This window comes from Bos grunniens, chromosome 4 (assembly GCF_055505025.1).
Source record: "Bos grunniens cultivar Pamir isolate PY7600 chromosome 4, Bosgru_T2T1.0, whole genome shotgun sequence".
In the NCBI taxonomy this organism is placed as follows: Eukaryota; Metazoa; Chordata; class Mammalia; order Artiodactyla; family Bovidae; genus Bos; species Bos grunniens.
The window spans coordinates 70,499,131-70,525,921 of record NC_141168.1 but is presented as its reverse complement, the minus strand read 5'-3'; the positions used below and the strand labels follow the sequence as shown (position 1 = coordinate 70,525,921).

Below are 26,791 nucleotides of genomic sequence, written 5' to 3'. Positions count from 1 at the left end.
CCTCTGCCTTGCCCTGCCATTCTCCACACTGACCTGGGGGAGCTTCCTAAGACTTCTACCTGACGACACTCTCCCTAGCTTTACATTTATGGTTGGCTCCAAAACTTTGGAATTAATAATAAATCCTTAAAAGGATTTTCAAGGCCCTGAGTGATCTGGCCTCAGATTACCATCTGCCTCATACTTGATCCCCCAAATCGTACTCATTTCCTCTTGCCCCGCATCTGTCTCTCATTCAGGAATGCTCTCTCCCACGTTCACCTGCCTCACTCTTCATCCTTGAAAAGCATATCAGGTGAAAAGACTATATAAACTTTGAAAACAAGGTGTTTTTTTTTGTTTTTGTTTTTAATTAATTTATTAGTTTAATTGGAGGCTAATTACTTTACAATATTGTAGTGGTTTTTTGCCATACACTGACATGAGTCAGCCATGGGTGTACATGTGTTCCCCATTCTGAACGCCCCCCACCACCTCCCTCCCCATCCCATCCTTCAGGGTCACCCCGGTGCACCAGCCCTGAGCACCCTGTCTCATGCATCGAACCTGGACTGGTCATCTGTTTCACGTATGATAATATACATGTTTCAATGCTATTCTCTCAAATCATCCCACCCTCACCTTTTGTTTTTTAAACAGTTGCTTTTTATCGAGTCCATACTACAGATTCTAACCTTACACAGACATAAACCATAAACCCAGTTAATGTTGTTCTTAACGACACTAAACTTCCAGACACCAACGTGTAGGTCTGTGGTACTGTCAGGTGATGGGTGAGGAGATGGGTCTCACTGCGGATGTGGCCACCAGGCGTGTTCCTGAGTCCTCAGCCCAAGAGCAAAGGCATAGTGTCTAGTCCCACAGTGTCTAGGGTCTAGACTAGTCCCCATAGTGTCTAGTCCCACAGGCTCTCTACTGGCTGCCAAATGGCCATAATGAATGACTGATGTCATTTCTACAGGAAGAGACCCTTTTTTCTACTTTTAATTTGGAGTTAGCAGGTGGTAATTTTGATAAACTCAGCCATGGCCACAGGACTGGAAAAGGTCAGTTTTCATTCCCATTCCAAAGAAAGGTAATGTCAAAGAATGTTTAAACTACTTACTGTACAATTGCACTCATTTCACATGTTGGCAAGATTATGCTCAAAATCCTTCAAGCTAGTCTTCAGTAGTAAGTGAACTCAGAACTTCCACATGTACATGCTAGATTTAGAAAAGACAGAGGAACCAGAGATCAAACTGTATCATAGGAGAAGCAAGACAACTCCAGAAAAACATCTACTTCTGCTTCATTGACTATGCTAAAACTTTGACAGTGTTCAGTTCAGTTCAGTTGCTCAGTCGTGTCTGACTCTTTGCAACCCCATATATCGCAGCAAGCCAGGCCTCCCTGTCCATCACCAACTCCCGGAGTGCACTCAGACTCATGTCCATCGAGTCAGTGATGCCATCCAGCCATCTCATCCTCTGTCATCCCCTTCTCCTCCTGCCCCCAATCCCTCCCAGCATCAGAGTCCTTTCCAATGAGTCAACTCTTTGCATGAGGTGGCCAAAGTATTGGAGTTTCAGCTTTAGCATCATTCCTTCCAAAGAAATCCCAGGGCTGATCTCCTTCAGAATGGACTGGTTGGATCTCCTTGCAGTCCAAGGGACTCTCAAGAGTCTTCTCCAACACCACAGTTCAAAAGCATCAATTCTTCGGCACTCAGCTTTCTTCACAGTCCAACTCTCACATCCATACATGACCACTGGAAAAATCATAGCCTTGACTAGATGGACTTTTGCTGGCAAAGTAATGTCTCTGCTTTTGAATATGTTATCTAGGTTGGTCATAACTTTCCTTCCAAGGAGTAAGCGTCTTTTAATTTCATGGCTGCAGTCACCATCTGTAGTGATTTTGGAGCCCCCCAAAATAAAGTCTGACACTGTTTCCACTGTTTCCCCATCTATTTCCCATGAAGTGATGGGACCAAATGCCATGATCTTCGTTTTCTGAATGTTGAGCTTTAAGCCAACTTTTTCACTCTCCTCTTTCACTTTCATCAAGAGGCTTTTTAGTTCCTCTTCACTTTCTGCCATAAGGGTGGTGTCATCTGCATATCTGAGGTTATTGATATTTCTCCCGGCAATCTTGATTCCAGCTTGTGCTTCTTCCAGCCCAGTGTTTCTCATGATGTACTCTGCATAGAAGTTAAATAAGCAGGGTGACAATATACAGCCTTGACGTACTCCTTTTCCTATTTGGAACCAGTCTGCTGTTCCATGTCCAGTTCTAACTGTTGCTTCCTGACCTGCATACAGATTTCTCAAGAGGCACGTCAGGTGGTCTGGTATTCCCATCTCTTTCAGAATTGTCCACAGTTTATTGTGATCCACACAGTCAAAGGCTTTGGCAGAGTCAATAAAGCAGAAATAGATGTTTTTCTGGAACTCTCTTCCTTTTTTGATGATCCAGCGGATGTTGGCAAGTTGATTTCTGGTTCCTCTGCCTTTTCTAAAACCAGCTTGAATATCTGGAAGTTTACGGTTCACGTATTGCTGAAGCTTGGCTTGGAGAATTTTGAGCATTACTTTACTAGCGTGTGAGATGAGTGCAATTGTGCGGTAGTTTGAGCATTCTTTGGCATTGCCTTTCTTTGGGATTGGAATGAAAACTGACCTTTTCCAGTCCTGTGGCCACTGCTGAGTTTTCCAAATGTGCTGGCATATTGAATGCAGCACTTTCACAGCATCATCTTTCAGGATTTGGAATAGCTCAACTGGAATTCCATCACCTCCACTAGCTTTGTTTGTAGTGATGCTTCCTAAGGCCCACTTGACTTCACATTCCAGGATGTCTGGCTCTAGGCCAGTGATCACACCATTTTGATTATCTTGGTCATGAAGATCTTTTTTGTACAGTTCTGTGTATTCTTGCCACCTCTTCTTAATATCTTATGCTTCTGTTACGTTCATACCATTTCTGTCCTTTATTGTGCCCATCTTTGCATGAAATGTTCCCTTGGTATCTCTAATTTTCTTGAAGAGATCTCTAGTCTTTCCCATTCTGTTGTTTTCCTCTATTTCTTTACATTGATCGCTGAGGAAGGCTTTCTTATCTCTCCTTGCTATTCTTTGGAACTCTGCATTCAGATGTTTATATCTTTCCTTTTCTCCTTTGCTTTTCACTTCTCTTCTTTTCACAGCTATTTGTAAGGCCTCCCCAGACAGCCATTTTGCTTTTTTGCATTTGTTTTCTATGGGGATGGTCTTGATCCCTGTCTCCTGTATAATGTCACGAATCTCCATCCATAGTTCATCAGGCACTCTATCAGATCTAGTCCCTTAAATCTATTTCTCACTTCCACTGTATAATCCTAAGGGATTTTATTTAGGTCATACCTGAATGGTCTAGTGGTTTTCCCTACTTTCTTAAATTTCAGTCTGAATTTGGCAATAAGGAGATCATGATCTGAGCCATAGTCAGCTCCCAGTCTTGTTTTTGCTGATTGTATAGAGCTTCTCCATCTTTGGCTGCAAAGAATATAATCAATCTGATTTCAGTGTTGACCATCTGGTGATGTCCATGTGTAGAGTCTTCTCTTGTGTTGTTGGAAGAGGGTGTTTGCTATGACCAGTGCATTTTCTTGGCAGAACTCTATTAGTCTTTGCCCTGCTTCATTCTGTATTCCAAGGCCAAATTTGCCTGTTACTGCAGGTGTTTCTTGACTTCCTACTTTTGCATTCCAGTCCCCTATCATGAAAAGGACATCTTTTTTGGGTGTTAGTTCTAAAAGGTCTTGTAGGTCTTCATAGAACCATTCAACTTCAGCTTCTTCAGTGTTACTGTTTGGGGCATAGACTTGGATTACTGTGATATTGAATGTTTTGCCTTGGAAACGAACAGAGATCATTCTGTTGCTTTTGAGATTGCATCCAAGTACTGCATTTTGGAGTCTTTTGTTGACCATGATGGCTACTCCATTTCTTCTGAGGGATTCCTGCCTGCAGTAGTATATATAATGGTCATCTGAGTTAAATTCACCCATTCCAGTCCATTTTAGTTCGCTGATTCCTAGAATATCGACATTCACTCTTGGCCATCTCTTGTTTGACCACTTCCAATTTGCCTTGATTCATGGACCTGACATTCCAGGTTCCTATGCAATATTGCTCTTTACAGCATCGGACCTTGCTTCTATCACCAGTCACATCCACAACTAAGTATCTGTGTGGATCACAACAAACTGGAAAATTCTTAAAGAGATGGGAATATCAGACCACTGTACCTGTCTCCTGAGAAGCCTGTATGCAGATCAAGAAGCAACAGTTAGAATTGGACATGGAACAATGGACTGGTTCAAAATTGGGAAAGGAGTATGTCAAGGCTATATACTGTCACCCTGCTTATTTAACTTATATGTAGAGTACATCCTGTGAAATGCTGGACTGGATGAATCACAAGCTGGAATCAAGATTGCTAGAAGAAATATCAACAACCTCAGATATGCAGATGAGGAACTAAAGAGTCTCTTGATGAAGGTGAAAGAGGAGAGTGAAAAAGCTGGCTTAAAACTCAACATTCAAAAAACTAAGATCATGGCATCTGGTCCCATCACTTCATGGCAAACTGATGAGGAAAAAGTGGAAATAGTGACAGATTTTGTTTTCTTGGGCTCCAAAATCTCTGCAGACAGTGACTGCAGCCACATAATTAAAAGATGCTTGCTACTTGGAAGAAAAGCTATGACAAACCTATTAGCATATTTAAAAGCAGAGACATCACTTTGCCAACAAAGGTCCATATAGTCAAAGCTATGGTTTTTCCAGTAGTCATGTTTGTGAGATATGAGAGACCATAAAGACAGCTGAGGACTGACAAATTGATGCTTTTAAACTGTGGTGTTGGAGAAGACTCTTGAGAGTCCCTCGGACTGCAAGGAGATCAAACCAGTCCATCCTAAAGGAAATCAATTCTAAATATTCATTGGAAGAATTGATGCTGTGAAGCTGAAGCTCCAATACTTTGGGCACCTGATTTGAAGAGCCGGATTTTTAGAAAAGACCCTGTCTGGGAAAGATTGAGGGCAAGAGGAGAAGGGGGCTACTCCTTCTCATCCTAAATGCTCCGATGAGATGGTTGGATGGCATCACTGACTCAATGGACATATATTTGAGCAAACTCCAGTGAAGGACAGGGAAGCCTGATGTGCTGCAGTCCATAGGGTCACAAAGAGTTGGACATGAGGTAAGGGACTGAACAGCGACAAAAACAATTTGATAAAGGGACAGGGTTATGTGGGGTACAGCAAGTGCAGTGATCCAGCTTTCTTGATCTTGTGTTTGAGTTTGTCCTCCAGTGTTGGTTATCTGCTGAATACTCAGCAGAAAAACACTTTCCTTCTCACCCCACCACCCCATCCCCCTTAAAACGCGGATACCCTTCAGGATGCTAGTGGCACCACTGCCACTGCATTTCCTGTTGGCAGCAGAGAGCAAGTGAAAACAGTAGCGGCAGCGGGCAGCGGCCCAGGCAGAAACAGCTCTCACAGGATTCAGGGAAGCTTTCCCGTGGCCGATCCCGGCTCCCAGGCCTTGCGCGTCCTGATCCCAACAGCTGGAAAGGGCGCCGCGGTGACCAGCAGCAACTTGGCCAAGACCGCCCTCGGGCACAGTTGGAGAAAGCCTCGCTGAGTGCCTGGGTTGCTCAGCGCCCCCTTGGGCGCGGGCTGGCTCTCTGGGGACTACGGCCGCGGCAGAAGGCGATGCCTAGGCGCGCTCCCCTCCGCGTGGCCCGAGGGTCCCTGGACGCTTGGCTGCTGGGCGGCCTCTGGGTCTGCGCGCTGGGCTGCCTCTGCGGCGTGGGGACGGCGGCGCCGGGGGCCGGGGCAGGGGCTGGGGGCTCCCTGGGGGCTCAGCGCCCTTGCCAGGCGCCGCAGCAATGGGAGGGACGCCAGGTGCTCTACAGGCAGAGCACCGGGCGCTACAGTCGCGCCCTGCTCTCTTACGACGGGCTCAACCAGCGCGTGCGGGTGCTGGACGAGAGGAAGGCGCTGATCCCCTGCAAGAGGTACGCGGGGCGGGGGGAGCGAGGCCAGGGCGGCCCGGGGAGGGCGAGGTCGAGGGAGCTGCGCCGGAGCGCGGGGTTTCCAGCAGCTCGCGTCGCCTTCCTCCCATCAAAGAAAAACTTCGCGGAGAGGATCTCTTGGGGACAGCAGAGTTGGGGGCTGGGTGTCGGGCTGGACCACTGGGGGCGGCCTGCTGGCGGGCACTCAGTGAGACCTCGCAGGGCGGTGGCCGGTGAAGAAAGGCGGCGCCCCCAGGCCCTGGTTCGCCCACATTCAAACGCTGCTGAGTCAGCCTCCTGACTCCTGGTGCCCCCTTCAGCCTAGGGCGTGTCTTCTGCACTATCTCAGCTCTTTCAGGAGCCATCTGTGAAGGAGACACGCCGAATACATATTTTATACGAGGTTTTTTTTTTTTTCCTTTTTAAAGGAATATGACAACTCAACCAAAAGTGTGCGGGATCAGTTAAAAGAACTGTCACAACCGTTGAAATTTTCGTCTACTCCCTTAAAATTTCTTTTAAGCAAGTTTTACATTCGGTGATTAATAAGCCTGTACGTCTGTATCTTTTTTATAGAACATGATCTCTTCCCTGTTATTTGTCATTTTAATCGTTGCCCCCTACCTATTTTTAATGGCTGCACAATATTCCACAGAGAGGTTATGCTACAATGCTTTTTAACTACTGGTATGATTAGTCACCTTTCTGCATCTGTTATGACAAAGGACACCCTCTTTCCTGAGACTGCAGTTTGTTCTGACCCTATTAAAACCTGATTTCTATTTTGGGATCGCCACCTGTCAGTTCCTTCTGCCTCATTCCTGTTTCTCTGTGTGTGTTCCTCCAAGGGTTATGCTGGCCTCTCATATGGAGTTGGCATAATTAGGAGGTGCCATGTGAATGTCCACAGTTTAAGGCTCCAATGGGCAGTAAAATGTGGAGAAAATTTGATATCATTTCACCTAAAAGTGTTTGTTGAAGTATTAGGTATCTTGAAGACAGTATGCAAATGCAAGAATTGTTCAAAGCAATATATTTGAGAATGCAAAATAGTACATGATTGTAAACCACAAGTGCTGAGGAGGCCTGGAATAGCTGAGTCATCATGGGGTATTGGGAGTATCTTTTCTCTTTCAAGAAGATGAATGTTTTCTGTTAAGTCTCGAAGAACTTTGTAATAATAATAGCAAAATCCAGCATTTGAGTACTTGGTATGTACCAGTCATGGTCCTGAAGATGTTCCACATACCATATTATTTAGTTTAAAAATCACAACCACTGGACAATGCAGGTGTTATGATCTCCATTTTACAAGCAGAGAAATCTGGGGTCAAGGGAGATTAGATAACTTTCTCAGATCAAGAGCTAGGACTGGAGGAAACTGAGTTGATTCTGACATCCATGATATACTGGGCTCTTGTTCCTTTGCTTATTCATTCAATCTGCATTTTTTGTGTGCCAGTCATTTTGTATAATCAGAGTGGGTCCTGGGTTTCAGGGAGGTCACGGTGTGGGGGTGGAATCATATAAGGAAGAATTCCCATATAGTGGGGTAAGGGATGAGCTGGACTTGAGAGCACCCCAGACAAGCAACTAACCTGGAGGTGCTTCCTGGAGGAGGTGGAACAGGAGCGAGTCCCAAAATCCCTGGACGGGCTGACCATTAAGGGGAAGCGGGTGTGGAGCGAAGACTGATCCAGGATGATCCATCCAGGTGTATTTTGGGACATCCTGCCACAGGCAAGGCTGAGAATATTCCAAGAACTGCAGGCCAATCACTGTTAGACTGAAGCATGGAGTATGGTGGGAGGTTGGGGATCCAGGGAAGGATATTTAAACAGTGGAATGCCATGGCTGGGTTTTTAAAAGAGCACTGGATGAATGGTTGAGAATAAAGAAGAACAAAAGAAGAAGCTGAAACATGACCTAGGAGATGTTTGTAGAGAGATCCAGGTGGAAGATGGGGTGTGGCAATGTGATGGTGAGAAGTGGACACTTTTGAGAAATTTTAAGGATACTGAAGAGGCTTATTGAAGGAGGTGCAGAGGATTAGATGGTATGCTGTAGGGTGGTGGTGGGGGAAGTCAGTTCTGGCTTGTGAAAGCTAACGGTACTGACGGCATTGAGTAAATGGTGATGCTGTTTGCTGAGATGGGATTTGGCTTCTGCACTTCTGAAGAAGGGTCAAGTACTGCTCTTTGTGTGCGTTGTCCTGAAGCCTTGTATAGTGGTGGCTTTCGGATGAGTCCATGTCAAAGACAGACTAGGATTGAGACAGACCTGGGACCTGGGACCCTATGCTGCAGTGCTCACACATGGACATGCTTCTCCTCCAGCAATAAAATACAAAGAAACTATATGGGACTAAAAATAACTGTGTGCATGCACAATTAGGGTGAATTCTGGATAAAGGATACAAAGAGAGCCAAAACCCAATCGCCACATTTGAAAGAGCCTGGAGCAAAAGCAGCCTACTATGTGCATTCCCCTATACAAAACACCACTGATTAAGGGGTGGGCAAACCACCTAAGCCATCCCCCTGCAGTCCGACCCCTGGATACACCCCTACCCTCATCCTGTGTAAGGAACAAGCTTGCTCCCCTTGGGGATCTGTTTGTTCTTGTTCCCCTCGCCCCCTCCACTGCAGCAGCGGCTCCTATAAAGCCTTGCCTGCATTTCTTGTCTGGCCTCTGATCAGTTTCTATTGATTAAAGAGGCCAAGAACCCTGATCAGTAACAGGATGGCCCAAAGCACACTGCTGACATAGTGGAGTGAGGCCAGGAGAAGGAAAGGAGGATAGGGTTCATCCCCCCACCTCCCAGAGGTAGGATTTTCATGATTTAAGGGATTAGGCTTTAGAGTCAGATAAATCTGCCTCTGAATTTCAATTTCTAATGCAGGTCTTTGGGTTACTAGATGCGAATGCTACTAATGCCTAATGTATTGCTTTGCTGTGGGGATGAAATGAGTTCAACTATGTACAGCACACAGTGCAATGTAGAAGGTGTGGCCACAATCGTCCCTCTGGCCACCACCATCTTCGCCATCCCGGTAAATTTACCATAGCCCAGAGACTCCCTGCCAGCCCCATGAGCTCAGAAACTTGACCTTGTGGCACCCTCCAGGGCCCTTTCTTTGGGAGCTGACTGAGAATAAACAAGCTCAAGTGTGGCACTGTATATCTCAGTGAGTGCTGTAGCTGGCATGGGGGCCAGAATTCTCAAATCTGACTAGGTCATTCTCTCCCTGTAGGCAGAACTATGTAGAGAGCCAAATTCTAATCAGGAGGCTATGAGCAAAGAGTTGGAGCAAATTCATGGAGTCTAATGACTGCCTGCTTTAGGCTGGGCTGTGTGCTCAACGTTGAGCTTTCCATCATACATAAGAGGCCAGCCCAGCAAAATCAGGCTAAGATTAAGCATGCATCATTTTCACTAGAGAAGTTAGAAGCATAGAAGTCCCTGATCCTATGCTATCCCAACACTGCTGGTCCAGACCCCCTTCACTCTGCATAAAGCCTGGGTGGGTATTGCTCAGGTTGTCTTAGAAACCTTTCTTCTTCTGTGACTCCATGATCAATTAATAGAGTCTTCAGATGTGTATATTATAGCCTCACTGAGGTCACAGCCAAATCTTGCTGGCCTGGAAGCTTTTTTGTCCCCAGGTGGTGATTTCTTTCTTTCTTTACTTTTTAAATTGAAGTACAGTTGATTTACAATGTGTGGGTTTCTGGGTACAGGAAGGTGATTCAGTTTTACATATATGTTCATGTCCTTTTTCACATTCTCTCCCATTATGGTTTATTACCAGATATTGACTTTTGTTCCCTGTGTCCATGTGGTGATTTCTCACTTCACACTTGCCCTGATCCGTCAAGTGTTAATCTCACAGTTAAGCTTTTAGAAGGCAATTTTACTCCTTTTTTTCCCAATTTCTTGCCAAGGTTTTATCTTACAGTCCCATCTCTGGCCCTAAGTCAGATGCAGAAAAGAATGGTTAGTGCACAAATGCATTTTTAAGCTTTTAAATGTAGATTTGTTTGAACAAACTCTGAAACTTTTTCAGGTACTAGCAGTCTGGCCAAGAAACCAGATACGATTTGAAGAAAATATGGACGGGTTGTCTCTTCATATTTATTAGTAAGTTGAGAAGTAAGTTTTAGAATTGGATCAACTTCTTAAGATTTTTATTTTGCATCCAGATAGTTATGGAAAATCCCACTGATAGTTACTGTGGAATGACTAGATTTTCCAGGCTTTCTTCTCCCTGAGATGATGGAAAAGATTAAATAACTTTACAAGCTTCAGATAAGACATGCCTTAGCAGAGAATGGGAAATATTAGTAATTGATACTATTTTGTTTTCTGTTCCCAACTGTTTTTTCCGGTAAACTCACAAGTATTTACATTTGGAAGACTGAAGGAAAGGCAAGATTATTTTGTATTTCAGTAACACAGTGAACTTCATGGGAGAAGCAGTCTAGATACTGAATGAATTTTGTTAAGACTACCAGTACCTTACTGTTCCTGTTTACAAAATGGTAGATTGGGAATGGGAATTAATGAAGCTATTGATGCAAAGGGAGCAGAGTGGTGTTGAGAGGATATGCACTGGTAAGTTAGAAATGTATCTTAGAGGACTATTAAACTACCAATCCCACATGTTTGAGGATTTCTTTTTTTTTTCACTAAAGGATGAAAAGAAAAGTATGTCTTAAATGGAGTGACAAGTATCCACTTTATCTTATACAAATTCTGATTAGTTCCATCTCTGTCTCAGATTTTTCCAGAGCATTCTACTTCTTGGAGAACAGAATATCGTTTCTCTTCTCTATTCTTAGAGAAAACCACCTAGTGTAATAGAGAGCATGTGGACATCCATTTAGACAGTCGTGGGATGCCAAACATGGCTTCTAATCCTGGCTTCACCCCCACAAGTTCCTTTGCTTCTTGGAATATCAGTGCTTTTCATCTTTTAATTTGATTTTAATGATATCTACAGTATTTATACTAAATAACACTTAGGGCTTCTTAAAAGCTAGGTACAAATAAAATTATACGATACCATGAGAACACTACTTGTACTTTTATTACATTAGGCTGATTCTTTTTTCTCTCAAGATGCAATGAACTTGACATAAATTCTAAATTTATTTTTCAACTTGTCCCTTTGTGTAGATAAATTCAGATACATCTCTTTCTTCTTTCACCTTTCCACCAAAGCTTGTGTTCATGGGTAGAGATGAGATGGGCTGCCTTTCTATGCTTTGGCTCCAAACTCAGAAGGCTGTCCTCTCCGTGGAGTCTCCTTGTATACTGTGGGATTGAATGGGACTGCTTACAGGAGTGTCCCTCCAAGGATCTGCTGTGGAAGATTCATTCCAGGGGAAGTTATCACATGGGGCAGCTTCGACAATTATATGTGTTTGAGAATCAGGATAAGGGTTTTTTTCTCCAAATGCACAATTTTATTTTGAAATTACTTTACACTTACAGAAAAAGTTACAATTATAGTCTGTAGCCATTTTCCCCTGAGTCTCTTGAGAGTGAGTTGTCAGCTTGATGCCCCCATGGTCCCCCAGTATTTCAGTGTGTATTTCCTACAAATAGGGACCTTGTCTTGGGACGCAACCATGGAAACCAGGAAATTAGCATGTGTTCCTTGCTACCATCTGAAATTCAGGTCTCACTCAAATTTTGTCACTTGTGCTTTTGATGTTCTTGTAGCAGGAAGGACCCAGTTTATATTTAAGCATTGCGTTTAGCTATGTCTTTTTAGTCTCTTTTTGTCACTAACAGTTCCTAAGACTTTCTTGTACTTCAATACTTTTGAAGATGACATGCCAATTATTTAGTAGAATGTTCCTTGATTTGGGTTTGTCTGATGCTTCCTCATAATTAGATTCAAGTTATTCACCTAGGGTAGAAACAGCACATCTGGATGTTTACTTTGATAACTTGATGACTGATGTCTGCAATATTTAAGTGTGAAATGATACTTTTATATTTTATAATCTGTGAGTATTTTATAGGGAGATATTTTAAGACCATGTACATATTCTGTTCTTCACTAAAGTTTCAAGTTATTCTTTTATTTTTATCAGCATGAATATAAGGATGCTCATTGAATTCCATTTGCTTTCACTATTTATTTGATGTTTCAGATTTGGCCAGTGGGAAGCCCTTCAAGTTGGCTTCTATGTTCTTTTGACATGTCTTTCTTCTTTGAACATATCCTCAATTTCTGCCAAGATATTCCAAGATCATCTGTACTTTCCTTGCTGGAGTATTGGAATAAGTCATTTCTCAGGAAGCTCTGGTTATTTTTACTAGAGAATAATATTTGGAAGCCAAGGTCCCTGCTCTAGTTGTGCTCATGGTTATTGGGTGGCACTTTCCAGGCACCCTCACTAGACAAAGCAAAAAGATATAGGTTTGAATACATATACACACACACACTCACTCATTCGCACATATATACACATATTTACATCCACATTTATTTCTAAGCTTCTGATTTTAATACACAGAGATATTTATACCAGTATCTCTAATTCTGATCCACCACCACGGATCATTCTAGATTCCTCCTGTTCATTTTTTGTAACTCCCTTTTCAGACCGAGAAAACTGGCTCCCTTTATTCAATTGCAGTAGGTATCAGGCATAGCTATGCTACCCGCTCCCTACTTGGATGTCTTCCTGTTGGGCTCTGCACTCCAGGCCAGGCCATGCAGAGACCTACCTTGCTTGACCCTGCTTAATGGCTCTAGACTAAACTGTTTAATGAGGGGAAGGGAAGGTCAGGTTACATTTTTTCGTATGTTTTTCTTTGGGATTTCTTGGGGCTAACATCGTTGTAAATTCTCAGAATGTGTCTGTGTGCTGGGGGAAGTAAATTAGTATGAAATATTCAACAAATTTATTTGATCCTGAACCCTGTTTTGCACGGGTTGGGCTTTCATTTGAGGAACTCATTTCAGAATTTCAGGAGAATTACTCTTTTGCCCTTACTCCTTCCTCCTTGATCTCTGAAGGCTGGAGCCAGTATTTTCTTTTATTAGCTCAGGAAGTCTAACTGCTTGTGGCATTTTGATCCTCGAAAAATAAACCATGCTGGATCTGTAATACTGAGTTTTTCTTTACGAAAGAGATTTTCTTGGAAGCACGTAAAGTTTGCTTTAAGAATCTTAATTCTGTGGGTCTATTGACCCTAAATTTCAGAGGATTGATGCTGGGATGTGGAAAAAATGGGATGCAGGGATGAGGAAAAATAAATTCCAAGGAAGATAAGCCCAGGAGATTAAAGGCACTGGTGGAATAGGAGGCTAATTTATAAATAGAAGCCAGAGGTGGTCGCCATACCGCTTTGGAAATATCTTTATTTCTCTCCATTAACCTTGAACTGTTTCTTCCTGATTCTGACCTCAAAGATGGTGGTCAAGGGCAAAGTGCCCAAAGATCTGAAAATATTCCACCAATTAGTGGTTTGTTTTTCCTGGAATAAATGTGATAGGCTTATATTTCCCCAATTCCAGTAAAAATCTTCTATTTTCCCCCTTTATAATTTATTTTATTTTACCCAGCTTTCAAGAAAAAACATCTTCTCTTGATCTTCTTACTAAATGAAACTGCATTCTCTCCATCTATTTAAAGCAGATCTCATGCTGATTCCCATTTTTGTCCTCCCATGTTCTCTTGGACTCTCTCCAAGCAAACTTTCTCCATCACAGCTCTACTGCAATGGCTCTGGTCAACGACAGTATGCTCCACATTACTAATCAAGTGATCTTTTATCTGTTTTCATTTTACTGTTGGTCATTTCCTCCATCTTGATGTATTTTCTTCTGTACTTTTTAGGACATCATGCTCTTCTAGTTCCCCTCCTTTTACCTCATTTTCTTACCTTCTCTTTCTCTTTACTGTCACACATCTTTACTGTCAGGCTGGTCCAAACCTTCATCATTCTTGCCTGGGTTTTTTGCAACAGCCACCTAATAGGTCCCTACTTCTGCCCTTTCTCCCTTTGGTCTATTCTCAACCTCGCAGCTTGAGTGATTTGCTAAAATTGTTGTATCATGTTGCTTGTCTGCTCAAAACCCTCCTGTGTGTTTCTATGTCTCAGAGTAAAGGTTTTACAAGGATTTGACCATCCTGTGGGATCTGCTCCCCCAGCCCCTCCACATTTTGTCTTGACCTCTTCACTCTATCATCCATCCATTATCACCTCATCACCAGCTCACTCACTCAGCCCACAGCCTCTGCATGCTCACTCCTTTGGCACTTAGGTGGTTGATTCCTCTGCCTGGAAAGCCTTTTCCTTGAAAAGCTGTATGACCCTCTTGCAAATTAGACTGTCCTTTCTCTCCACGACATATACTCTACCTCACTACCTTTTATCTTCAAGATATTTACCTACTATTTCATATTTTATTAACATACTATCTTAATATTTTATTAATATGCTATTTAATTTAATTTAAATTTTAAAGTCTGTTCCCTCATTTCCTCTGCCACCCAAAGTAAAGCTCCATTAGGTCCAGGATTTTTCCCCTGGTTGTTGCTGTATTTCCAGCACCACAGAATAGCCCTGACTAAATTTTTTTGAATGAGAGAATGAATGACAATGATAACATATATTCATTGAAAAAGGATATCTAAAATATAGATATGCAAAGAGTAAAAATTATCCATAACTACCAAGCCAATATGACTACTGGTAACATCTTCTAAATATCCTAGGAGACTTTTCAGTTCAGTTCAGTCGCTCAGTCGTGTCCGACTCTTTGCGACCCCATGAATTGCAGCACACCAGGCCTCCCTGTCCATCACCAACTCCCAGAGTTCACTCAGACTCACGTCCATCGAGTCAGTGATGCCATCCAGCCATCTCATCCTCTGTCGTCCCCTTCTCCTCCTGCCTCCAATCCCTCCCAGCATCAGAGTCTTTTCCAGTGAGTCAACTCTTCACATGAGGTGGCCAAAGTACTGGAGTTTCAGCTTTAGCATCATTCCTTCCAAAGAAATCCCAGGGCTGATCTCCTTTAGAATGGACTGGTTGGATCTCCTTGCAGTCCAAGGGACTCTCAAGAGTCTTCTCCAACACCACAGTTCAAAAGCATCAATTCTTCGGTGCTCAGCCTTCTTCACAGTCCAACTCTCACATCCATACATGACCACAGGGAAAACCATAGCCTTTGTTGGATTTGTTGGTAAAGTAATGTCTCTGCTTTTGAATATGCTATCTAGGTTGGTCATAACTTTCCTTCCAAGGAGTAAGCGTCTTTTAATTTCATGGCTGCAGTCACCATCTGCAGTGATTTTGGAGCCCAGAAAAATAAAGTCTGACATGGTTTCCAGTTTCCCCATCTATTTCCCATGAAGTGATGGGACCAGATGCCATGATCTTCATTTTCTGAATGCTGAGCTTTAAGCCAATTTTTTCACTCTCCTCTTTCACTTTCATCAAGAGGCTTTTTAGTTCCTCTTCACTTTCGGCCATAAGGGTGGTGTCATCTGCATATCTGAGGTTATTGATATTTCTCCCGGCAATCTTGATTCCAGCTTGTGTTTCTTCCAGTCCAGCATTTCTCATGAGGTACTCTTAGATGCACAATTTACATACTGTAGCACACACTGTTTGGTAATAGGCTGTTTTTCATTTAACAATATTGTGCAAGCTCATCCATACTGACTAGTCTGCTTGTATCACCTTTGAACTCCTGGCTTTTCCCCATTCAGGTCTTAGCCCAGAGGGGCCTTATGTGATTGTCCAATAAAGCCCTCCCCACTACCCACTCTCCATCACATCTCATTCTGTTTTACTCAGGACACCATCTCTGAGTGACATTGTCTTGAGTCTCTCTTCCCAGGAGTGAGAGGAGAAATTGATCAGTCTGGTATAGTACCGAAACTCCAACACCTAGAAGTGCTTGGCACATAGTATATCTCAATAATGTTTACTGAATGAATAAATACCATTTTTATGACTTTTGGATTACTAGTATCATACATGTTCATGGTGGAAAATCTAGGTAACCAAGAACAGCAAAATAGAGTAAAGAGAATCATGTTTTCTAGAATTAACAACCCTTATATATGTGCTTCTAGATTTTTCAATTTCTATTTCTGTATATACAATTCTAAAATTAAATTAGAAACATGCTATGTGATTTTTAAAAATTTAACAAAACATTCCATATTTTCATGCCACTATGCAATCTTTAACAGAATCATTTTTAATGACTATATGGTATTCTGGCTAATGGATGGAACACAGTTTCTATAAGCAATTCTAAATAGGGGACAGTTAGATTTCTTTCTCTTTTATGTTTCACTACTATAAATGACTACATGTATAACCTCATATTTGTGTGCAATTTACTTTAAAAATATTTTACACAGATTCCTGGATAAGAAAATGGTTGAAAAGGGATTACACATTTATAAAATTTTTACCACTTTGCTTTTCAGGAAGCTTGTTCCAGCTGATATTTCAACTGGCAAAATATGAATGTTCTTATTTACCCCACTCACACCTATAAGGAGCCTCATTAATTTTTAGCGATCTCAAATATGATAAGCAAGAAACTGAAAAGCAGAATGACATACTGCAGTGATGTCACACTCCCTTGTCATGAGTCTCATTCTAAAGTGAATGCCTCTAATTTGCCACAGTTAAGTCTCCTACAGGCTGCTGGTTTAACAAAGACACACTATCATGTTCAGTAAATATTTTTCTGACCTATTTTATAAAGAATTTATTCTAATCAGGATGAGTCTTAAACTTCCCCAGCCAAGTGATTTATACTAATAGATTGCCTAACATTTAACCATCTTTGCATTCCTGAAATAAATTCTATTATTATGTATTATTTTTTAATAGTATGCTTGATTTGCTAATATTTAATATTTGTTTTTAATCCATAGCCATAATTTAATTTGATCTATAGTTTATATTTTTGTGTTTTCTATATTTTAATGTCAGAGTTTCATAATTTTGTAAAAGAATTGGCAATCTTTCTGTATTTCTGTATGCTCTATAGCCTTGAGGTTGGAAAAAAATGATTCATGAAATCATGTGGACCCAACTATTTTTGAAGAAGTAACTCTTTGATCTCTTTTTAAGATCAAAGATCTAAGATCTCACTAAGCTATTATAAGGATTTTTCCTCTAGTTGTTGACCAGCTTACCTTTCTGCTTAAGTCTGAGTCAGTTTTCATTGTTTATATTTTCCTAGAAAATCTTTTACTTAATAAACATTGTATTTATCATCATAACAAGTTTGCATGGTATTCTCTTAACTCTTAAAAAAACTTCACCTTATCTATCAATATCCCCTTTTCTTCCCAATATTCTATATTTAAATTTTCTTTTTTTCCCTCTAAATTACATTTTAACAATAAGCTAATGGATTTGTGTGATGGTTTTATGGTTTATTATTCATTTATATTTTACATCCAATATCTTTTTTCTTAAGAATAATTTTAAATTATTAAGAATAATTTAAATAATTAAATTTCAGTGTCTACCCATATTTTGAAAAGTTTTGAAGCAGGGTTATAGTGGAGCATACACTCCACTACAGGTAGAAGGGCATGCAATGACCAGTACATCCCCCAGACTCCTTTCATGCATGAGCTACTCACAGCTCTTCTCTCATCAAACACTCTTTACAGTGCTTCTCCTGCTCCTCACCCTCTGGTTTGGAGAATTCCTCCTAATATAGGCATAGGAAGTTCCCCCACCACCAATGGTTTCCTTCTGAAACAGTACCTCTTCAACCGAGAGGCCCTCTGAAGAATGAGACCCCTAGCAGGATGACTGCATTGCCCTCATACCTTCCAAAGAAAAGAGGAACTCTTGGGACAGATGGCTCCCAAACAGAAGCAGTAGCTGCCCCTGGACAAAAAGGCTGCAGTTCCTTGGATGACCCCTGTCCTTTCATAGCAGGCTGTTTTGTTGGCTAAAGTTAGGTCTACTGGGAAAGGTACAGAGTGTGAATTCTGTCAATGAGTGAGGACCCTCTTCTGGGTTTGAGTTTTCACTGTATCTTCACATGGTGGCATGGTCAGCTAGCTCTTTGGCATTTCTGTCTTTTTTTTTAATCCATTCATAAATGTTATAAAATTTGAGGGAGACATATCAATCCTACCAAAGTTATTATTAAAAAGGAAGGCCAGTTCAGTTCAGTCGCTCAGTCATGTCTGACTCTTTGTGACCCCATGAATTGCAGCACGCCAGGCCTCCCTGTCCATCACCAACTCCCAGAGTTCACTCAGACTCACGTCCATCGAGTCGGTGATGCCATCCAGCCATCTCATCCTCTGTCGTCCCCTTCTCCTCCTGCCCCCAATCCCTCCCAGCAGCAGAGTCTCTTCCAATGAGTCAACTCTTCACATGAGGTGGCCAAAGTACTGGAGTTTCAGCTTTAGCATCATTCATTCCAAAGAAATCCCAGGGCTGATCTCCTTTAGAATGGACTGGTTGGATCTCCTTGCAGTCCAAGGGACTCTCAAGAGTCTTCTCCAACACCACAGTTCAAAAGCATCAATTCTTCGGTGCTCAGCCTTCTTCACAGTCCAACTCTCACATCCATACATGACCACTGGAAAAACCATAGCCTTGACTAGACGGACCTTTGTTGGCAAAGTAATGTCTCTGCTTTTGAATATGCTATCTAGGTTGGTCATAACTTTCCTTCTAAGGAGTAAGCGTCTTTTAATTTCATGGCTGCAGTCACTATCTGCAGTGATTTTGGAGCCCCCCAAAATAAAGTCTGACACTGTTTCCACTGTTTCCCCATCTATTTCCCATGAACCAGATGCCATGATCTTCGTTTTCTGAATGTTGAGCTTTAAGCCAACTTTTTCTCTCTCCTCTTTCACTTTCATCAAGAGGCTTTTTAGTTCTTCTTCACTTTCTGCCATAAGGGTGGTGTCATCTGCATATCTGAGGTTATTGATATTTCTCCCGGCAATCTTGATTCCAGCTTGTGCTTCTTCCAGCCCAGCATTTCTCATGATGTACTCTGCATATAAGTTAAATAAGCAGGGTGACAATATACAGCCTTGATGGACTCCTTTTCCTATTTGGAACCAGTCTGTTGTTCCATGTCCAGTTCTAACTGTTGCTTCCTGACCTGCATATAGGTTTCCCAAGAGGCAGGTCAGGTAGTCTGGTATTCCCATCTCTTTCAGAATTTTCCACAGTTTATTGTGATCCACACTGTCAAAGTCTTTGGTATAGTCAATAAAGCAGAAATAGATGTTTTTTCTGAAACTCTCTTGCTTTTTCCATGATCCAGCAGATGTTGGCAAGTTGATCTCTGGTTCCTCTGCCTTTTCTAAAACCAGCTTGAATATCTGGAAGATCACGGTTCACATATTGCTGAAGCCTGGCTTGGAGAATTTTGAGCATTACTTCACTAGCGTGTGAGATGAGTGCAATTGTGCGGTAGTTTGAGCATTCTTTGGCATTGCCTTTCTTTGGGATTGGTATGAAAACTGACCTTTTCTAGTCCTGTGGCCACTGCTGAGTTTTCCAAATGTGCTGGCATATTGAGTGCAGCACTTTCACAGCATCATCTTCTAGGATTTGAAATAGCTCAACTGGAATTCCATCTCCTCCACTAGCTTTGTTCGTAGTGATGCTTTCTAAGGCCCACTTGACTTCACATTCCAGGATGTCTGGCTCTAGGTCAGTGATCATACCATCGTGATTATCTTGGTCGTGAAGATCTTTTTTGTACAGTTCTTCTGTGTATTCTTGGCACCTCTTCTTAATATCTTATGCTTCTGTTAGGTCCATACTATTTCTGTCCTTTGCATGAAATGTTCCCTTGGTATCTCTAATTTTCTTGAAGAGATCTCTAGATCTCTAAACAGTCAGCAAAAACAAGACCGGGAGCTGACTGTGGCTCAGATCATGATCTCCTTATTGCCAAATTCAGACTTAAATTGAAGAAAGTAGGGAAAACCACTAGACCATTCAGGTATGACCTAAATCAAATCCCTTATGATTATACAGTGGAAGTGAGAAATAGATTTAAGGGACTAGATCTGATAGAGTGCCTGATGAACTATGGATGGAGATTCGTGACATTGTACAGGAGACAGGGATCAAGACCATCCCCATGGAAAAGAAATGCAAAAAAGCAAAATGGCTGTCTGGGGAGGCCTTACAAATAGCTGTGAAAAGAAGAGAAGTGGAAAGCAAAGGAGAAAAGAAAGATATAAGCATCTGAATGCAGAGTTCCAAAGAATAGCAAGAAATAAGAAAGCCTTCCTCAGCGATCAATGCAAAGAAATAGAGGAAAACAACAGAATGGGAAAAAGGAAGGCCAGAACTTATTCCAAGTATTTTTTCATACCAGTATTATTTGATAACAAAATCAAGCAATACATTGTAAGAAAATCACAAATTTCTTCATGAGTATAGATGTAAACATTCTTAATAAACTATTAGCATATTAAATCCAACAGTGTATTCGTGCATGCTCAGTTGCTTCAGTCATATTCGACTCTTTATGACCCTGTGGACTATTGCCTGCCTGGCTCATCTGTCCATGGAAGTCTCTAGGCAAGAATAGTGGAGCGCATTATCATGCCTCTTCCAGGGAATCTTCCGACCCAGGGATTGAACCTGCATCTCCTACATCTTCTGCATTGTAAGTGAAAGTGAAGTTGCTCAGTTGTGTCCGACTCTTTGCAACTCCATGGACTGTAGCCCACCAGGCTTCTCCATTCATGGGGTTTTCCAGGCAAGAATACTGGAGTGGGTTGCCATTTCCTTCTTCAAGGGAATCTTCCCCACCCAGGGATTGAACACAGGTCTCCTGCATTGCAGGCAGATGCTTTACCCTCTGAGCCACCAGGGAAGCCCTCTGCATTGTAGGCAGATTCTTTATCCACTGAGCCACCTGGGAATCTTTAAATCCGACAGTATGTAATTTTATATACATATATATAAATATATATTTGTATTTATATATATATTTATATATGTATATAAAATGGATCTTGACCTAGTGATTATGCAAGTTTTATTTAATATTAAAAATTCAGTCAATATAACTCATTATATTTATAGAATAAACAAGAAAAGTTATACAGTCATCTGAAGAAATATAGAAAGATCATTTGGAAACATTCAACATCCATGGCAGGCAGGCCCTGAACCCAGCCCCAGCAGGGCCTTCCTCTGCTTCTGAGTGCTACTATGTGAATTTTTTTTTTTTTAATTGGAGGATAATTCCATTTGTGAAGGCTCTTGGCCAAATCACCTTCCAAAGACCTCACTCCTAAACACTCATCTTGGGCTTTAGGTTTTCAACATAACTTTGGGGAAGAAAAAAATTCAGGTCATAGGACCCAGAGAACCTGCTCTTGAGCATATCAGAAGTCGTCAAGGAAGATGCTAGCCAATGGGAAGATAGTGGCACAGGGCCAAGGGGCACACAGGTTCCTGGGTCTGATGTAATCTTGTCAGCTATAGGTGAGAAATAACTTATGAGGACTATAGGAGGCATCATGAACCACCAGACTAGTTGGTGTGGCATCCAGGAACAGCCATAATGAATGCAAGGGCTTCAGGGTTGCTTGAAAATACTTGAAGGGAAGACTGTGGTTAGCAGGACCATCTGCACTTATGCCAAAGCTACTAAAACATTGCCCCCAAGTCCCTTAATGGGACACCTCTTATATCCTTTGGAATCATAAGGCCTGCTGCCCAGAGTCTCACTGAGAAGCCAATAACCCAGGATCCAAGCTGGAAAAGACAGACATTCCTCTGAGGAAGATGCCCGAGCACCATGGAGCTATCTGAGTTGGCTGAAGTCAAGTGGAAACAGCATCTGCTTCAGAATCTCCAGGACCACTCTTGGCAGAGAGGCCCTGGTGTAAGTGGGGAGGCAGAGGCAGTAAAGGCAGAGAAAGCCCAGTGGGATAGAAACTCTCATTTCAGGAGAAACAGGTAGTGGACCAGTGGAAATTCTACAGCCTGTGCTCTTGGGAGCACAGGATGCTGGGGAGAGAATCCACCTCATATTTAATACCCACTGAGATGCCAAGTTACGTGCTGTGTTCTGGTATAGTTTACATGTTTCCTCTGGATATGGGAGTCCTCCCTTTCAGTCGAGCTCTTTGTAACAGATTCTATTTTGGACAGTGATTCTCCCTGCAGCCAGTGTTGGTTATTGTCTGGCTTACCCCTGAGACCCCAGAGGAGCCACCCTCCTGAAGGCTTGGTCTTCTTTGGGATCTGCTTTTCTGGTGCCAGAACACAGTTTCTTTTGTAAAAGACAAGTATTTATTTAGGTCCCACTTGGTATGTGGAAAAGAATTTAAAGTGTTTGGATGGCTTCTTGTCTTTCCTTCTTTCACCACACTGAGTCAAGCCTCTAAAAGGTCAACTTCTTCACTTGTTAAAACACAGAGGAATTTTTATAGCGTGTGTTTGTATAAACTGCTAAGTAGCTTTGCCACAATGTCCTCTGTTGAACGAGAAACATGAATTATTTGACTACTTTTATTATTCAATGCAGTTTCTTTTATATTTATATTCACATTCACCTGACTCCTAGATTTGATTCATGTTTTGGTCAGCTAGAGAATATATTCAATTAATTTTTTTCAAATATGGAATTGCTGTGGTGGTGTAATTTCAGAGATTTTGAATGTCAGAGAATATCTTATTGTTTTTTCACATAATGATAATTTGTGGGTGCATATAATTCATTGGGTAATAATAGTATTTTTGCTTAAATTTTTTATGGCATTTAGAATTCTAGAAGAGAAGTTTGATACAAAAGTAATTTTTGTTTAGTTTTAACAATTTTTTTCTGCCCAAGTCTTTGTACACTGTATTTTGTTAACCTTGAACTTTTTTAAATTAAAATTTTTTATTGAAGTATAGTTGATTTACAATGGTTTATGTATACAGAAAAGAGGTTCAGTTATATATATATAATATATAAATATATATATTATTTTCCAGATTCTTTTCCATTATAAGTTATTATAACATATTGAATATAGTTCCCTGTGCTACATAATAGGTCCTTGGTGTTTGTCTATTTTATAGATAGTTGGATGTATATGTTAATCTTTGAACTTTATTAACATCTCTTGGTTAATGTGCAGTTCTAGGGAAATTTCTGGAGGCTTGATATTTTGTCTTCTCTATTTGTTCCTTGTAGAATCTCTCTCTATTTATCATGTACTGATTCTCATACACCTGCCTCCCCCCAACATTTTTTATCTTTTCATTAGCCTTTCATCACTTTTTATGTTTTTTTCACTTGAGTTCTGGAATAGCACCTTTTAACTCACTGCTCTGCTTTTTGTTTTTGTTGGTTCCCATAGCCAGTCTGCTTCATACTACTTTCACTGCACTTTCTATCTTGATAATCATGTTTTTCAGTGGAAAGCTATTCTTGTGGTCATACATTATTCCTTTTTTTCTTAAATGCAAAATCCCAAATCCTGGTGAAAGTGAAAAATAAGATTTGTATTTTTGTTTTGTTAACTGTTAGCTGGAAGGCTGTGTGTGTGTGTTTTTATTTCAACATAGTGTGTGCTGTGTGCTAAGTTGCTTCAGTCGTGTTCAACTGTTTGCGACCCCATGGACTGTAGCCTGCCAGGCTCCTTTGTTGATGGGATCTCCAGGCAAGAATACTGGAGTGGGTTGCCTTGCCCCCTTCCAGGGGATCTTCCAGACCCAGACACTGAATCCGTTTCTCTTATGTCTCCTGCATTGGCAGGCAGGTTCTTTACCACTAGCGCCACCTGGGAACTATTATTTTCTGCTGAAAAGCAGAGTGCTGACTATATGACCCTGACTATGCTTGTATCCTCCCAACCTCCTTAATACCCCTGATATGAAGTTTTAGAAATCACCACGTACCATGGCAACACGGGTATCTCAGTGCTAATGAGGCGTTTTCTTTTAATGGTGGTAGAAAAAAACCCTCCTTGAATTATTGCCTCATGAGAAATTTTTTTATTATCTTTCATCAGATGAAAGAATATATGCCTACACATTGCCAATATTCATCCAGATACATTTTTTGGGGGGGAAAATCTCTTTAGTTTCTTGAGCATCCTTTTCTTCTTTTGAACTAGAATCCAAGTAGTGGAGGCCCATCACCTTACAGCTTCTTAAATTGCACACATAATTATTCTTTGACTTGACTTTTCCTAGGGCTGCATTCTCAAGTAATTGAATTTTCCTTTTGTTATATGAGGTTGGCATAAGCCTGCATGATGAGTTGGTGTCTAACACGACAATTTTGAAATAGTGTTTTTCTTTTATGTCTCATGATTACTGTAGGGTGTAACTCGATCTTGGTATACGCCAGAATGTCAAGTGGCCGCAGCTCAGTTCTTCCTGCTGAGAGTCAGAGAGCCGGCATGCATTACTAATCTATTGTACTGCATATTAAACAAATCCAAAATTTGTCCAATTTCTTCCATAAAAGCCAAAGTACTTTTGTAATCACAATATAATATTTGTCCACTCCCTTTTCTGTAATTTAGTATATCTTGGACGGCCAAGTACTTCTACGTGAATGGGAAAAATCGTTCCTTTCCCCTGTGGAAGGAGGCAAAGAGTGTGGTATTAGTGAATTAGAGTGAGTCTGATTGGAGATCACATCTTGGGTTTGATCATGGCATCATTATTTACTACTAAATTATGCTCCGAGCCTCGTATTTTCTCATCCATTTTTTTTTTTTAATGAAAAAAGCTAATAATGTCAGCCAGCTGAATTTGCCGGTTTGTAACTTCTGCCCTATATTGTTTTTTTTTTTTTTCTGACTACCCCAATTCAAGACAGAAAAACAGTTGCCTTTTGGCTGTGAAGGCAGTAGCTTTTGAGTTCATTTATGCCCAGGCCAGGCTCTGGTATTTCGAGTTCTAGGATTAACCAAATCCTTGGACGCTGCTCATTCTGGAATGGAAGGCTTTCATAGACTTGTTGTTATAAGGTATCCAACAGGTAATATCTATGAAGTATTTGTTTTTACTTATTTCTCCTTTTGGCTGCAGAAAATTTGACTGTCATTGGCTTAAATTGAAAGATGTTTGTTTACTTCAGAATTCTGGTGATATGTGTTTGTAGGTTTGACTCAGCAGTTTCATCAGGGGTCCTGGTTCTTCTCCATCCATCCACTTTGCCACTCTCAGTATGCTGACTCATAGTTGCAAGAGGGTACGCTGACATGTTGCCTTGTGGCTTCAAGATGGCTGCCTTTACTCCAAGCCTTATATTCTTACTCAACTATGTTCAAAGAAAATGAAGGAAGTGGAACAGAGATTCTCCTCTTCTATTTTTTGAGAGCAAAGAAATTTCCAAAGGATTCCCTTTCCCCATAGACTTATTTTTAGGTCTCCAAGACCAGAACTGATAACACTCCTAGCTTCAAAGAAAACTAAGAAAATAAGTATATAAGTATACTTTCTCAGCCTCTATATTGAGAGGCAGGTCAGGAAGAATGGGTGAGAATGCCTGCTATGTCTTCCACAAAAGGCCTCATTGTGCCTCAGAAGTGTTGTCTCCTTCATCTCTCCATTTCATCTGAATGAATTAACCTTTTGCTACATAGTAGATCACATCTTAATGTGTACATGTTAAATGAATAGTTTACTTGTTAAACATTAACTGATTATGGCAAATCCAACTGTAATCAGACTTTCCTACAAAGCTATAAATCCTTGCATTTATGCAATAATTTCACATTCATTATCTAAAATTGTCTTCATAATAATGCTGTGAGATTTAAAATTTTAATCTCTCTTTACATATGGAAAATATAGTTTAAAATTATGATGATATAGTTCACCATTGGTAGACTGGGATCCTTAATTCCTTGACCAAAACTTCTTTACAGTGCTTTTAACACTGTAATGTCTGTAAACATTATCCTGAGGTAGAAAAATTAGACAGAAAGTTTTTCTCCCATTTTCTCACAGTAGCATACACTTTTAGTACCTTTTCTAATGGGAGGAAATTAATGATACTCTACACCCAGTTAAAAATTCCACTGTTCCTTTTTGGGAAATAGTAGTACCTCATATCGGAGAAGGCAATGGCAATCCACTCCAGTACTCTTGCCTGGAAAATCCCATGGACAGAGGAGCCTGGTAGGCTGCAGTCCATGGGGTCGCTAAGAGCTGGACACGACTGAGCGACTTCCCTTTCACTTGTCACTTTCATGCACTGGAGCAGGAAATGGCAACCCACTCCAGTGTTCTTGCCTGGAGAATCCCAGGGACGGGGAGCCTGGTGGGCTTCCGTCTATGGGGTCGCATAGAGTCGGACACGACTGAAGTGACTTAGCAGCAGCAGCAGGAGTAACTCATATAATATAAAATGGGAATTTCCTTTTGATCCAACAATCCCAGTTCTTAAATTTTATTTTTTTAAAATTTTAACTTTACAATATTGTATTGGTTTTGCCATATATCAAAATGAATCCGCCACAGATATACACGTGTTCCCCATCCTGAACCCTCCTCCCCCCTCCCTCCCCATACCATCCCTCTGGGTCGTCCCAGTGCACCAGCCCCAAGCATCCAGTATCGTGCATTGAACCTGGACTGGCGACTCATTTCATATATGATATTATACATGTTTCAATGCCATTCTCCCAAATCATCCCACCCTCTCCCTCTGCCACAGAGTCCAAAAGACTGGTCTATACATGAGTGTCTCTTTTGCTGTCTCGTATACAGGGTTATTGT

At 41.3% G+C, this 26,791-nt stretch overlaps 1 protein-coding gene across 1 annotated transcript in view; it reads left to right on the top strand.

Moving 5' to 3' along the window:
* The first annotated feature begins 5,453 nt into the window (after positions 1-5,453).
* Positions 5,454-26,791, top strand: part of EPDR1 (ependymin related 1) — a 36,849-nt gene continuing 15,511 nt past the window's right edge. Inside the window, exon 1 of the mRNA XM_086396797.1 lies at positions 5,454-6,051. Coding sequence (XP_086252923.1) covers positions 5,747-6,051 — 305 coding nt within the window. The 5' untranslated portion in view covers positions 5,454-5,746. The remainder of the gene's footprint in view (positions 6,052-26,791) is intronic.